The 14,988-nt window shown below is 45.4% G+C and overlaps 1 protein-coding gene across 2 annotated transcripts in view; it reads right to left on the bottom strand.

Moving 5' to 3' along the window:
* Window positions 1–14,988, bottom strand: part of LOC106573727 (guanine nucleotide-binding protein G(o) subunit alpha) — a 160,934-nt gene that overhangs the window by 12,534 nt on the left and 133,412 nt on the right. For both annotated transcript variants that reach the window (XM_014149043.2, XM_014149044.2), the window contains exons 5-6: window positions 12,704–12,832; window positions 4,013–4,142 (exon numbers count right to left, since the gene is read on the bottom strand). In XM_014149043.2, the coding sequence (XP_014004518.1) occupies window positions 4,013–4,142; window positions 12,704–12,832 (259 nt within the window). The remainder of the gene's footprint in view (window positions 1–4,012; window positions 4,143–12,703; window positions 12,833–14,988) is intronic.

Below are 14,988 nucleotides of genomic sequence, written 5' to 3'. Positions count from 1 at the left end.
ACAGTGAAAATCCCAGGTAAACACACACACATGCTGAACACACACACACATAATCACATCACAACCAAAAGGAGTGCTGCTTTCAACTCTTTCCAGATGATTTTGGATTCTTTGTCCTTGTGAAAGGTTTCATACCTGTGCATGTGTTTGGTGGGAGGGCCCTCTGTGGAACCAGGTGGGTTTTTAGCATTTGCTGATTGGTTAGAGAGGACAGCCGATGGCGAGAGATGACAGGAGAGGAGCTGAGACGAGAAGATGTTGAAGGAGAGACAAGAGCTGTTGGGGGGTTGGGGGAGCGCAGTGGAACAGAGATGGCCCTGCACGAGAGCCCAAATCAACTCATCTCCCCCCTCTCAAACACAACGCATGCACGCACAAGCAAAAACGCACGCACAGTCATGTGCACGCACGTATGTATGCACCACACACACACACACATACACACACACACACACACACACACACACACACACACACACACACACACACACCCCCAACGGTGAAAGGAAAAAACTGTAGAGCAGGCAGGAAGGACCCAAACCAAACCTCGCAGTCAAATTAATGGATAGAATTGCTGTAGAAAATCTGCACTGCTGTGCACATCTTTGAGGGTGTGCCAGTACTTGCATGAAGAGGAAAACCAGGAAAAGACAGCCAGAGAGAGAGAGCGAGAGATAAATGAAAATTTGTTTGTTGAAGTAGTGTGTGTGTGTGCAGTCGCACACAAGTGCGGGCCTGTGCATATGAGTCCAGGAGTACATGAATATGACTTTGATTTAGGAGTCCGGCAATCTGTCAGAGGCATAGTTCATATTTCAACAGAGCCAATAGAGCCTTCCTTTTTTGGTTGATCATGTCTGTAAATCTACTCTGATACATTTAGTTGTGTTTTCAAATAGGATTATCCTGACCTCGCTATATTAATATTTAAAAAATAAACCCATAAACACACGTTCTCCTCTCCTGACTGCATGTGCTGCCATAAAAATAGAATGAATACAACGGACATCCCCATTCAAGTCAATCATGGTATAATGGGTGGACTGGCGGCCATTGCCAGTGTACCGATAGCAGGAAGTAAAATATGAGCTGAAATATGTGGTGCGATTTCTTAATTCAACTCAACTGACATTACAAAAATACATTCAATTGTATGAGCCACATCAGTTAACATTTGAAAGAACATTGCATCGCAATACCAGGCAGCCATTGCAAGTGTACACATGAGTTTAGCTGTCAAATCAATAATGTCTATCTGCAGACAGTGGTTACTACATGCTGTGCCCACAACATGCCGCGCCCACTGCTAGCGCTGTCTCTGGCCCACACTCCAGCACAGTAGGTGGCGGTAATGCACCAACTGCCAAAAAAAACCACAGAAGAAGAAGGAGGCTGCTAGCTAGCTAGGGGACACGGGTACACCGTGTCTTTCACCCCGCCTGCGGAGCACTGCTTTCTGCAGTTCTGTTAAAGTTACGGTGAGGGAAGTAGCTAGCTAGCTAACTAAAACACCGCTACACAGTGTCCTTCGCCCCCGCCTGCCGAGCACTTCTTTCCGCAGTTCTGTTAACGTTATGCTGAGGGAAGTAGCTAGCTAGCTAAATAGGACCCCGGAACACATTGTCCTTTGCCCCGCCTGCCGAGCACTGCTTTCCCGCAGTTCTGTTAATGTTACTGATAGGAAGGTAACGTTAGCTAGCTAGAGTAGTCAACCCAACTCTCGTGTGACACTACCTTCGCCTCAGTGGCCGTGGGCACGTGGCATGTAGTTTTTGAATTTTGTTGAATTTTTCACCTTTATTTAACCAGGTAGGCTAGTTGAGAACAAGTTCTCATTTACAACTGCGACCTGGCCAAGATAAAGCAAAACAGTGTGACACAAACAACAACACGGAGTTACACATGGAATAAACAAACATACAGTCCATAATACAATAGAAAAAGTCTATATACAGTGTGTGCAAATGAGGTAGGATAAGAAGGGAGGTAAGGCAATAAATAGGCCATAGTGGCGAAATAATTACAATATAGCAATTAAACACTGGAGTGATAGATGTGCAGAAGATGAATGTGGAAGTAGAGATACTGGGATGCAAAGAAGCAAAATAAATAAATAACAGTATGGGGATGAGGTAGTTGGATGGGCTATTTATAGATGGACTATGTACAGGTGCAATGATCTGTGAGCTGCTCTGACAGCTGGTGCTTAAAGTTAGTGAGGGAGATATGAATCTCCAGCTTCAGTGATTTTTGCAGTTCGTTCCAGTCATTGGCAGCAGAGAACTGGAAGGAAAGGCAACCAAAGTAGGAATTGGCTTTTGGGGGTGGCCAGTGAAATATACCTGCTGGAGCGCGTGCTACGGTGGGTGCTGCTATGGTGACCAGTGAGCTGAGATAAGGCGGGGCTTTACCTAGCAAAGACTTATAGATGATCTGGAGCCAGTGGGTTTGGCAACGAATATGAAGCGAGGGCCAGCCAGCGAGAACATACAGGTTGCAGTGGTAGGTAGTATATGGGGCTTTGGTGACAAAACGGATGGCACTGTGATAGACTGCATCCAGTTTGTTGAGTAGAGTGTTGGAGGCTATTTTGTAAATGACATCGCCGAAGTCAAGGATCAGTAGGATAGTCAGTTTTACGAGGATATGTTTGGCAGCATGGGTGAAGGATGATTTGTTGCGAAATAGGAAGCCGATTCTAGATTTAATTTTGGATTGAAGATGCTTAATGTGAGTCTGGAAGGAGAGTTTACAGTCTAACCAGACACCTAGGTATTTGTAGTTGTCCACATATTCTAAGACAGAACCGTCCAGAGTAGTGATGCTGGACAGGCGGGCAGGTGTGGGCAGCAATTGGTTGAAGAGCATGCATTTAGTTTTACTTGCATTTAAGGGCAGTTGGAGGCCACGGAAGGAGAGTTGTATGGCATTGAAGCTCGTCTGGAGGGTAGTTAACACAGTGTCCAAAGAGGGGCCAGAAGTATACAGAATGGTGTCGTCTGCGTAGAGGTGGATCAGAGAACCACCAGCAGCAAGAGCAACATCATTGATGTATACAGAGAAGAGAGTCGGGCCGAGAATTGAACCCTGTGGCACCCCATAGAGACTGCAAGAGGTCCAGACAACAGGCCCTCCGATTTGACACTGCAGTCCGACCGCAGATAGACCCTACTCAGTCAAATTGCCAGGGTTAGAAGTTCCAAGCCTGTTCTATTCTTTCTATTTCTATGTGTGATGCTGCTGCTTCATTCCGGGGGGCGTTGCCTAGGCAACCCAAGACAAATTTTCTTGTTTCAGCGAGGAGGAACGATTTCGTCATCTCGATAAGAGTCCATGTTACGGCAGAAACGTACTCAAACGCACGAATGCCCGGCCCTCCCGTCTTCAGTCAGCCGTTTGTTCCATACACACACACACACAGCAAAAATGTTTTTTACACTTATGACGGTTTATTTTATTTTCATGGCGGTTTTCACCATAACCGTCGGTTACACGGTTATACGATAATTATGCCAACCCTAGCACAAACACCAGCTGATACAACTAGAGGTTATGGTAGAGGACTGGGTGGAACCAGATGGGAAGTGTGACTGCTGTGTTTGCATGGAGAGAAATAAAGTAGCCTCAACTGTGGTCTAATTTATAATGTTGTGTTATGGACAAAAAATTCAAATCCAAAATGAATCTACACTTACATGTAAATTGTCATATCATTTATAATCTACTGTACATTTGCAATGCGTTTCATAGCAGAGCTAGCTAAACCTGTTTACAGTACAGGAAGGAAGATCCATGGATAAAAGGCATGGTAATTGTGAACCCTAACCTCAACATGAGTAGCAGGAAAACAGGGATGTGTACAGTACAAAGCCCCTGCTGTTCATTATGTTGATGTCTTCAACGAAGGAAACATATATGACTCAAATTAAATGGAATTGAATGTGCTGCACTGTAGAGTGCTGTACGGAGATATGGACACAATTAATTAATGGTGTGTTTGCGTGTGACTTACCGTGGTCTCATCTTCATGCAGCACCTGGTCATACCCACTCAGTGCCACACAGAAGATAATGGCCGTCACGTCCTCAAAGCAGTGGATCCATTTCTTCCTCTCCGACCTCTGTCCTCCCACATCAAAGAGCCTACAGAACACACACCATCCGTTACACGCTCACAGAAAAACAAAAAAGCCATTTTATTTACAATGCTTGGCCTACCCCAGCCAAACCCGAACAACATTGGGTGCCGCCCTATGGGACTCCCAATCGCGGCCAGATATGATACAGCCTGGATTCGAACCAGGGACTGCATTGAGATGCAGTGCCTTAGACCGCTGTGCCACTTGGGAGCCCAATTTTGAGCCCCTCCCTACATCTTAAGAAACTTGGGGTTTCAAAGTGTTTGCAGCCACAGGTCTCCTACTACTACTACTGTAGATATACAGCTCTGGAAAGCATTAACAGACCATTGCAAAATGATCAGTTTCTCTGGTTTTACTATTTAGAGTATGTGTTTGGGTAAAATGAACATTTTTGTTTTATTCTATAAACTACTGACAACATTTCTCCCAAATTCCAAATAAAAATATTGTCATTTAGAGCATTTATTTGCAGAAAATAACTAAAAAGATGCAGTGTTGTCAGACCTCGAATAATGCAAAGAAAATAAGTTCATATTCATTTTTAAACAACACAATACACATTTTTTAACTTGGGAAGAGTTCAGAAATCAATATTTGGTGGAATAACCCTGATTTTCAATCACAGCTTTCATGCGTCTTGGCATGCTCTCCACCAGTCTTTCACATTGATGTTGGATTACTTTATGCCACTCCTGGTGCAGAAATTCAAGCAGCTTGGCTCTGTTTGATGGCTTGTGACCATCCATCTTCCTCTTGATCACATTCCAGAGGTTTTCAATGGGGTTCAGGTCTGGAGATTGGGCTGGCCATGACAGGGTCTTGATCTGGTGGTCCTCCATCCACACCTTGATTGACCTGGCTGTGTGGCATGGAGCATTGTCCTGCTGGAAAAACCAATCCTCAGAGTTGGGGAACATTGTCAGAGCAGAAGGAAGCAAGTTTTCTTTCAGGACAACCTTGTACATGGCTTGATTCATGTGTCCTTCACAAAGGCAAATCTGCCCGATTCCAGCCTTTTGAAGCACCCCCAGATCATCACCAATCCTCCACCAAATTTCACAGTGGCTGTGAGACCTGGAGAAGCCTACAAGCCAGTGTCTCGCACCCACTGTGAGACATGGAGAAGCCTACAAGCCAGTGTCTCGCACCCACTGTGAGACCTGGAGAAGCCTACAAGCCACAGTGTCTCGCCCCCACTGTGAGACCTGGAGAAGCCTACAAACCACAGTGTCTCGCCCCCACTGTGAGACCTGGAGAAGCCTACAAGCCACAGTGTCTCGCCCCCACTGTGAGACCTGGAGAAGCCTACAAGCCACAGTGTCTCGCCCCCACTGTGAGACCTGGAGAAGCCTACAAGCCAGTGTCTCACACCCACACTGAGACCTGGAAAAGCCTACAAGCCACAGTGTCTCGCACCCACTGTGAGACCTGGAGAAGCCTACAAGCCAGTGTCTCACACCCACACTGAGACCTGGAAAAGCCTACAAGCCACAGTGTCTCGCACCCACTGTGAGACCTGGAAAAGCCTACAAGCCAGTGTCTCGCACCCACTGTGAAATTTGGTGGAGGATGAATATGAACTTATTTTCTTTGCATTATTCGAGGTCTGACAACATTGCATCTTTTTAGTTATTTGGACCAGTTGTCATTTTCTGCAAATAAATGCTCTAAATGACAATATTTTTATTTGGAATTTGGGAGAAATGTTGTCAGTAGTTTATAGAATAAAACAAAAATGTTAATTTTACCCAAACACATACTCTAAATAGTAAAACCAGAGAAACTGATCATTTTGCAGTGGTCTCTTAATGTTTTCCAGAGCTGTATATACAGTATTTAAGGTCAGGACAACCTCGAGCTGCTGGGGTTACTGGAAAAAGTCCTGGACCACTAAACTAAAACAGTCTTTCTTCAGTACCGGAACATTATGTTAGCTTTAGTAAAAAGCCTGTCAGAGAGACAGTCTTAGGATCATGAATGAATGGAACACTACAACCCGACAGACCTGCAGCCTCTCTCTGCACACCACTAATTTAAACATTATATTAACCCATTATTTTCATCCTGTCTTTTTTGTTCTCAATCAGCTGACTAAGTGAGAGAAGGAGATGAACAAAGAGCTGCTTTGTGCTAGCACTTAGTAGGCAGTCAGGCAGGCCACTGTGAGGAACAGAGGAAAAATACAAGCTCTCTGTTTTGTGACAGACATTTTTTTTATAGTAACATGATTGTGTTACACCACGCTAAACAAGGTAAATTGCAGAAAAAAGAAAAAAAAATACACATTCCACTTTTTTTTTTATTGTACACCAGATAATTCTGAATGATTTAAACTTGAATAGTATGTCTCCAGATTTGACAGTTCTAGAGTAATTAACTAGAGCATAGAATTAAAATGTAGATTCAGTCACAGCTTCTTTTCTCCCAGCGCACTGTACTGATCCCAGTGCTCATTTATTTATAAAAAATTACATTTTCATTTCCATGGTACAATAATGGAAAAAACTATTAACCTAGGGTAGAATCCATGTATGTACAGTTGAAGTCAGAAGTTTACATACACCTTAGCCAAATACATTTAAACTCAGTTTTTCACAATTCCTGACATTTAATCCTAGTAAAAATTCCCTGTCTTACATCAGTTAGGATCACCACTTTATTTTAAGAAAGTGAAATGTCAGAATAATAGTGGAGAGAATGAATTATTTCTGCTTTTATTTCTTTCATCACATTCCCAGTGGGTCAGAAGTTTACATACACTCAAATAGTATTTAGTAGCATTGCCTTTAAATTGTTTAACTTGGGTCAAACGTTTTGGGTAGCCTTCCACAAGCTTCCCACAATAAGTTGGGTGAATTTTGGCCCATTCCTCCTGACAGAGTCAGGTTTGTAGGCTTCCTTGCTCGCACATGCTTTTTCAGTTCTGCCCACACATTTTCTATAGGATTTAGGTCAGGGCTTTGTGATGGCCACTCCAATACCTTGACTTTGTTGTCCTTAAGCCATTTTGCCACAACTTTGGAAGTATGCTTGGGGTCATTGTCCATTTGGAAGACCCATTTGGGACCAAGCTTTAACTTCCTGACTGATGTCTTGAGATGTTGCTTCAATATATCCACATAATTTTCCATCCACATAATTTTCCTCCCTCATGAAGCCATCTATTTTGTGAAGTGCACCAGTCCCTCCTGCAGCAAAGCACCCCCACAACATGCTGCTGCCACCCCCGTGCTTCACGGTTGGGATGGTGTTCTTCGGCTTGCAAGCCTCCCCCTTTTTCCTCCAAACATACAATGGTCATTAATGGCGGTATTGGAGCAGTGGCTTCTTCCTTGCTGAGTGGCCTTTCAGGTCATATTGATATAGGACTCGTTTTACTGTGGATATAGATACTTTTGTACCGGTTTCCTCCAGCATCTTCACAAGGTCCTTTGCTGTTGTTCTGGGATTGATTTGCACTTTTCACAACAAAGTACGTTCATCTCTAGGAGACAGAACACGTCTCCTTCCTGTGCGGTTGTCACAGGGGTCATTGAAAGGGGACCAAGGCGCAGCGTGTAAAGTGCTCATATTTATTTTATTAATGATAACACTTCAACAAAATAACAAAACGACAGCCAACAGTTCCGTCTGGTACGTAGACAAAACAGAAAACAACTACCCACAAACCCCAAAGGAAAACATGCTGCCTAATTATGGCTTCCAATCAGAGACAACGAAAGACACCTGCCTCTGATTGGAAACCATACCCGGCCAAACCTGGAAAACAAAACATAGAAATAGAATACTAGAAAAACCTCACCTATAAACAGAAAACCCTAAACCACCCAACACAACCACCTGTCACGCCCTGACCGCTCTACTATGGCAAATGACCTCTTACAAGGGTCAGGACGTGACAGCGGTATGATGGCTGCGTGGTTCCATGGTGTTTATACTTGCGTACTATTGTTTGTACAGATGAACGTGGTACCTTCAGGGGTTTGGAAATTGCTCCCAAGGATGAACCAGACTTGTGGAGGTCTACAATTTTTTTCCTGAGGTCTTGGCTGATTTATTTGGATTTTCCCATGATGTCAAGCAAAGAGGCACTGAGTTTGAAGGTAGGCCTTGAAATACATCAACAGGTACACCTCCAATTGACTCAAATGTTGTCAATTAGCCTATCAGAACCTTCTAAAGCCATGACATCATTTTCTGTAATTTTCCAAGCTGTTTAAAGGCACAGTCAACTTAGTGTATGTGAACTTCTGACCCACTGGAATTGTGATATCTGCTCAAACCTTCTCCAACCTATCTCCTGATTCTGCCTCCTCAACCCTCCTCTCCTCCCTTTCTGCATCCTTTGACTCTCTATGTCCCCAATCCTCCAGGCCGGCTCGGTCCTCCCCTCCTGCTCCGTGGCTCGACGACTCATTGCGAGCTCACAGAACAGGGCTCCGGGCAGCCGAGCGGAAAAGGAGGAAAACTCGCCTCCCTGCGGACCTGGCATCCTTTCACTCCCTCCTCTCTACATTTTCCTCTTCTGTCTCTGCTGCTAAAGCCACTTTCTACCACTCTAAATTCCAAGCATCTGCCTCTAACCCTAGGAAGCTCTTTGCCACCTTCTCCTCCCTCCTGAATCCTCCTCCCCCTCCTCCCTCTCTGCGGATGACTTCGTCAACCATTTTGAAAAGAAGGTCGACGACATCCGATCCTTGTTTGCTAAGTCAAACGACACCGCTGGTCCTGCTCACACTGCCCTACCCTGTGCTTTGACCTCTTTATCCCCTCTCTCTCCAGATTAAATCTTGCGTCTTGTGACGGCCGGCCGCCCAACAACCTGCCCGCTTGACCCTATCCCCTCCTCTCTTCTCCAGACCATTTCCGGAGACCTTCTCCCTTACCTCACCTCGCTCATCAACTCATCCTTGACCGCTGGCTACGTCCCTTCCGTCTTCAAGAGAGCGAGAGTTGCACCCCTTCTGAAAAAACCTACACTCGATCCCTCCGATGTCAACAACTACAGACCAGTATCCCTTCTTTCTTTTCTCTCCAAAACTCCTTGGCCAGCTCTCCTGCTATCTCTCTCAGAATGACCTTCTTGATCCAAATCAGTCAGGTTTCAAGACTGGTCATTCAACTGAGACTGCTCTTCTCTGTGTCACGGAGGCGCTCCGCACTGCTAAAGCTAACTCTCTCTCCTCTGCTCTCATCCTTCTAGACCTATCGGCTGCCTTTGATACTGTGAACCATCAGATCCTCCTCTCCACCCTCTCCGAGTTGGGCATCTCCGGCGTGGCCCACGCTTGGATTGCGTCCTACCTGACAGGTCGCTCCTACCAGGTGGCGTGGCGAGAATCTGTCACCGCACCACGTGCTCTCACCACTGGTGTCCCCCAGGGCTCTGTTCTAGGCCCTCTCCTATTCTCGCTATACACCAAGTCACTTGGCTCTGTCATATCCTCACATGGTCTCTCCTATCATTGCTATGCAGACGACACACAATTAATCTTCTCCTTTCCCCCTTCTGATAACCAGGTGGCGAATCGCATCTCTGCATGTCTGGCAGACATATCAGTGTGGATGACGGATCACCACCTCAAGCTGAACCTCGGCAAGACGGAGCTGCTCTTCCACCCGGGGAAGGACTGCCCGTTCCATGATCTCGCCATAACGGTTGACAACTCCATTGTGTCCTCCTCCCAGAGTGCTAAGAACCTTGGCGTGACCCTGGACAACACCCTGTCGTTCTCCACTAACATCAAGGCGGTGACCCGATCCTGTAGGTTCATGCTTTACAACATTCGCAGAGTACGACCCTGCCTCACACAGGAAGCGGCGCAGGTCCTAATCCAGGCACTTGTCATCTTCCGTCTGGATTACTGCAACTCGCTGTTGGCTGGGCTCCCTGCCTGTGCCATTAAACCCCTACAACTCATCCAGAACGCCGCAGCCCGTCTGGTGTTCAACCTTCCCAAGTTCTCTCACGTCACCCCGCTCCTCCGCTCTCTCCACTGGCTTCCAGTTGAAGCTCGCATCCGCTACAAGACCATGGTGCTTGCCTACGGAGCTGTGAGGGGAACGGCACCTCCGTACCTTCAGGCTCTGATCAGGCCCTACACCCAAACAAGGGCACTGCGTTCATCCACCTCTGGCCTGCTCGCCTCCCTACCTCTGAGGAAGCACAGTTCCCGCTCAGCCCAGTCAAAACTGTTCGCTGCTCTGGCACCCCAATGGTGGAACAAGCTCCCTCACGACGCCAGGACAGCGGAGTCAATCACCACCTTCCGGAGACACCTGAAACCCCACCTCTTTAAGGAATACCTAGGATAGGATAAAGTAATCCTTCTAACCCCCCCCCCCTTAAAAGATTTAGAGGCACTATTGTAAAGTGGTTGTTCCACTGGATATCATAAGGTGAATGCACCAATTTGTAAGTCGCTCTGGATAAGAGCGTCTGCTAAATGACTTAAATGTAAATGTAAATGTGATACAGTGCATTATAAGTGAAATAATCTGTCTGTAAGCAATTGTTTGAAAACTTACTTGTGTCATGCACAAAGTAGATGTCCTAACCGACTTGCTAAAACTATAGTTTGTTAATTAACAAGACATTTTTGGAGTGGTTGAAAAACAAGTTTTAATGACTCCAACCTAAGTGTATGTAAACCTCCGACTTCAACTGTATGACAATCTCCATTTAAAGAACACATACTGTATTTACCAAGTATTCCCTTTACATGGTTTCATGAAAAGATCAATGTAAATGCAGCATAACCAATGCATCTATTTTGTAATGGATCAACCTAAATACTGAAAGGAGTTGGAGTATATAATAAAAAATAAAGTACTTTCAGTAGAGCAGGGATCAACAACTAGATTCAGTCGAGGGCAGATTTCTTCTTGAGCGGATCGTCGGAACATAATTAAAAATAATTTGTAGACTGCAAATTGACTGCAAGAAGCCCAAACAGATATATTTGACTGAAACATAATCATTTGTATTGTAACGTATATGCTGGGAGTCGGAAAGCAAGTGCAGGTGGTGAGTTTAATAATAACCGGAACATCGGACAATATAACAAACACGAGTAGCGTATAGACATGAAACACAAACAGAATCAATAACGCCCGGGGAAAGAACCAAAGGGAGTGACAGATATTGGGAAGGTAATCAGGAAGGTGATCGAGTTCAGGTGAGTCTCATGAGGCGCAGGTGCACGTAACGATGGTGGCAGGTGTGCGTAATAATGAGTAAACTGGCGACAACGAGTGCCAGAGAGGGGGAGCGGCTCCAGCCACAGGACACTGGCCAAAGGGATGGTCCAGAAGGACCAGGAGCGGACCGGTCGATTCTGCTGAGGCGCGGGAACCAGTCGAGCCGGGTGAGGCGCGGGAACCAGTCGAGCCGGCTGAGGCGCGGGAACCTGTCGAGCCGGCTGAGGCGCGGGAACCAGTCGAGCCGGCTGAGGCGCGGGAACCAGTCGAGCCGGCTGAGGCGCGGGAACCAGTCGAGCCGGCTGAGGCGCGGGAACTAGTCAAGCCGGCTGAGGCGCGGGAGCCTGGCGAGGCGGCTGAGGCGCGGGAGCTTGACAAGGCATGGGAGCCTGACGAGCCAACCAAGGCTTGAGAACCTGTCGAGCCAGCTGAGGAATGGAATCCTGACGAGCTAGCTGAGGCCTCCCCGGTAGCTTTGGCAATGGAAGCCTGACGAGCCAACCGAAGCTTGAGAACCTGTTGACCAGAGACTGGCGTTTTGTGGGTACTATTTAATGAAGCTGCCAGCTGAGGACTTGTGAGGCATCTTTTTCTCAAACTAGACACTCTAATGTACTCGTCCTCTTGCTCAGTTGTGCACCAGGGCCTCTCACTCCTCTTTCTATTATGGTTAGAGCCAATTTGCGCTGTTCTGTGAAGGGAGTAGTACAAAGCGTTGTACGAGATCTTCAGTTTCTTGGAAATGTCTCACATGGAATAGCCTACCTTTCTCAGAACAAGAATAGACTGACAAGTTTCAGAAGAAAGTTATTTGTGTTCTAGCCATTTTGAGCCTGTAATCGAACCCACAAGTGCTGATGCTCCAGATACTCAGCTAGTCTAAAGAAGGCCAATTTCATTGCTTCTTCAATCAAGACAACAGTTTTCAGCTGTGCTAACATAATTGCAAAAGGATTTTCTAATGATCAATTAGCCTTTTAAAATTATAAACTTGGATTAGCTAACACAACGTGCCATTGGAACACAGGAGTGATGGTTGCTGATAATGGGCCTCTGTACGCCTATGTAGATATTCCATAACAAATCTGTCATTTCCAGCTACAATAGTCATTTACAACATTAACAATGTCTACACTGTATTTCTTTTCAATTTTATGTTATTTCAATGGACAAAAAATAGCTTTTCTTTAAAAGAAAGGACATTTCTAAGTGACCCAAACTTTTGAACGGTAGTGTATATATATTTTTCTTTGCTAAGAAAACATGGGTGACCAAATAAAACCCCCCGTTGGCCACCAATTGGGGAAACCTGCAGAAGAAGGATATTTGAGGAGGAAGAGGAGCACTGAGCTAGTGTCTCACCTGAAGTGCAGGTTCTTGAAGACAAAGTGAGTTTCTACGATGCCAGTGGTCTTGACTCGGGTTCTGAGGATGTCCTGCTCTGTGGGCTGGTAGTCAGGAGCACCGATCCGGTCTAAACTGTCTAGGTAGCTGGGGAGAGAGATAGAGATGCCAGTTAGGATCAATGCATTGGACTCTGTTTTCAACCCTAAGCACTGTGGACAGAGACAGGGGGTCTGAACTCTGTTCTTCTGGGGCCGCAAGTGCACACTGGTTTTCATTCACCACAGAACTTAATTAATTTACTTAAATCATCGATTGGAGAAGGAGTAGTCTGCCCTGCTCCCCTGAGCCTGGATGAGAGACTGACAAAAAGCTTATAGCCTAATGACAACCTGGCGTTGGAATCTGAAGAGCTGGAGCAGGGCACTGCAGTTACGAGGGCCATCATGGGCATTTTGGATAGGAAATGTCGAGGACTATGCTACATTTGAGCTATGGGCCCACATCAGCTAGAGTAGCTGGGATTACTTAGGACTGGGTGCAAACCTACAGCTCCACATGCAGGAGAGGTAACAATCAAGAGGGAGAAAAGAGACAATGATGACATCCATCTTGCTAGGGGTCAACAAAACATTACAGTGAGTGCCTCATGCTGTTTCTCACACAAACGCACGCACACACACGGAGACACATTTTTTACAAACATTTTCTATTTTCATTTTCTAATCACATAGGGCTAATAACAAAACATAATTCACAGAGTCCCTCACGCTGTTTCTCACACACACACACACACACACACACACACACACACACACACACACACACACACACACACACACACACACACACACACACACACACACACACACACACACACACACACACACACACACACAATCAAATAGAAACATAGTCTCTCCCGCCATCTGTGTTTATGTGTAACGGTGTAATTCACTGATCTGTGTCCAGTTGAGAGCCGTGGGGATTCGCTTGGCAGCTGCAGTATTCAGCAGTAGTGTGTGAACATTCCAACCTGGCCACAGCCTGGTGACACAACCCACTGAGGGGTGCATTTACACTGCATAACGCAACCATACGCTGCATGGAACCACAGTACAGTATGTTACTGAATGCTTTTGAATGTATGTACATGTGAAATGAGTGATAAATGATTAACAAGCCGATGTCCAGCGGTAAATGTGCTGCATCAATTGCCAAGCTCTCAGTTCGAGTGGCAGGGTGCCAAGCACTAATGCAGCTCATTAACAGTAGTGCCTAAAGACCTGGGCTGTGTCCACACTGTCTGCCTGTCTGTCCATGATATAGGGAGGGGGGCAGAGAGAATGACGCGGAGAGAAAAATAGGAAGAGGCCCTGCTGGAACTAGAATGAGATGTGACATCTGTACAAAGTGTGTCCATAACTCACACTGACATGGTCATTTTAACCCAGATGAAACCACTCCAGAGAGTGGATTCACCCTGCCCTGCCATTATAGGCCAGCCCATCTGCTCAGAGAGATGTAGTTAACCTCAATGTCTCCAGGGGGCGACAATAAGACAACTGGGGTTATAGTCATTACTACCTATGAATGTTTGATTCTGGCCACATCATCCACATAGGGCTGGGCGATATGGCCAAAATATCATATCACTGTATTTGACGGTATTTTATGTTTTTTTAATAATAAAAGTTGTAAATTTGCTTCATGAGTAGTGCGTGACCCTAGCGTGGCAACACATACATTCTAAGTGATTTCAATGAGTCTTTCTCCATTCTGATTATTATATACTGTTCAATTCAACCCCACAAATATTTCAGCATTTTCAATTTCTGCATTTCCTGCACTCATATGAGATAATTTCCACTCTGCCACGTAGGGTTGCACGATATGTGCAAACAATCTAGGCCTTATTTTTAACCAAATGTTGACTTGCGATTTATAGCAAAACACTTGGGTGAACTGTTGGAATCAAGGAAATATAATGATTATTTTAATTCTATAGTTAGAATATAATAGTGAGCACTTTGAATACAGTATTGTTTGACATGACAACAAATGAAAATGCCAGGGAGGAGTTATTGTGACAGAGTAGGAACCAAAGTGTCGATAAGTGTTTCCTAGGGGATCCCATAATCTTTGGCTACATTGAATGTTTACTCTTAGCTACTTCGTGTAGCTAACATATTCTTGCTTTGTGTATTCCTCTTTGATTTAGAAGATACTGTTGCACAAACAACATGCTGATTTAGGTCTACACCATCACTGGTATCATCAGGCTGTATAGCTAATTACGTTTG

The sequence above is a fragment of the Salmo salar genome, chromosome ssa16, assembly GCF_905237065.1.
Source record: "Salmo salar chromosome ssa16, Ssal_v3.1, whole genome shotgun sequence".
Classification (NCBI taxonomy): domain Eukaryota; kingdom Metazoa; phylum Chordata; class Actinopteri; order Salmoniformes; family Salmonidae; genus Salmo; species Salmo salar.
The sequence above is the reverse complement of the archived record's forward strand: the minus strand, read 5'-3'. Positions and strand labels throughout refer to the sequence as shown.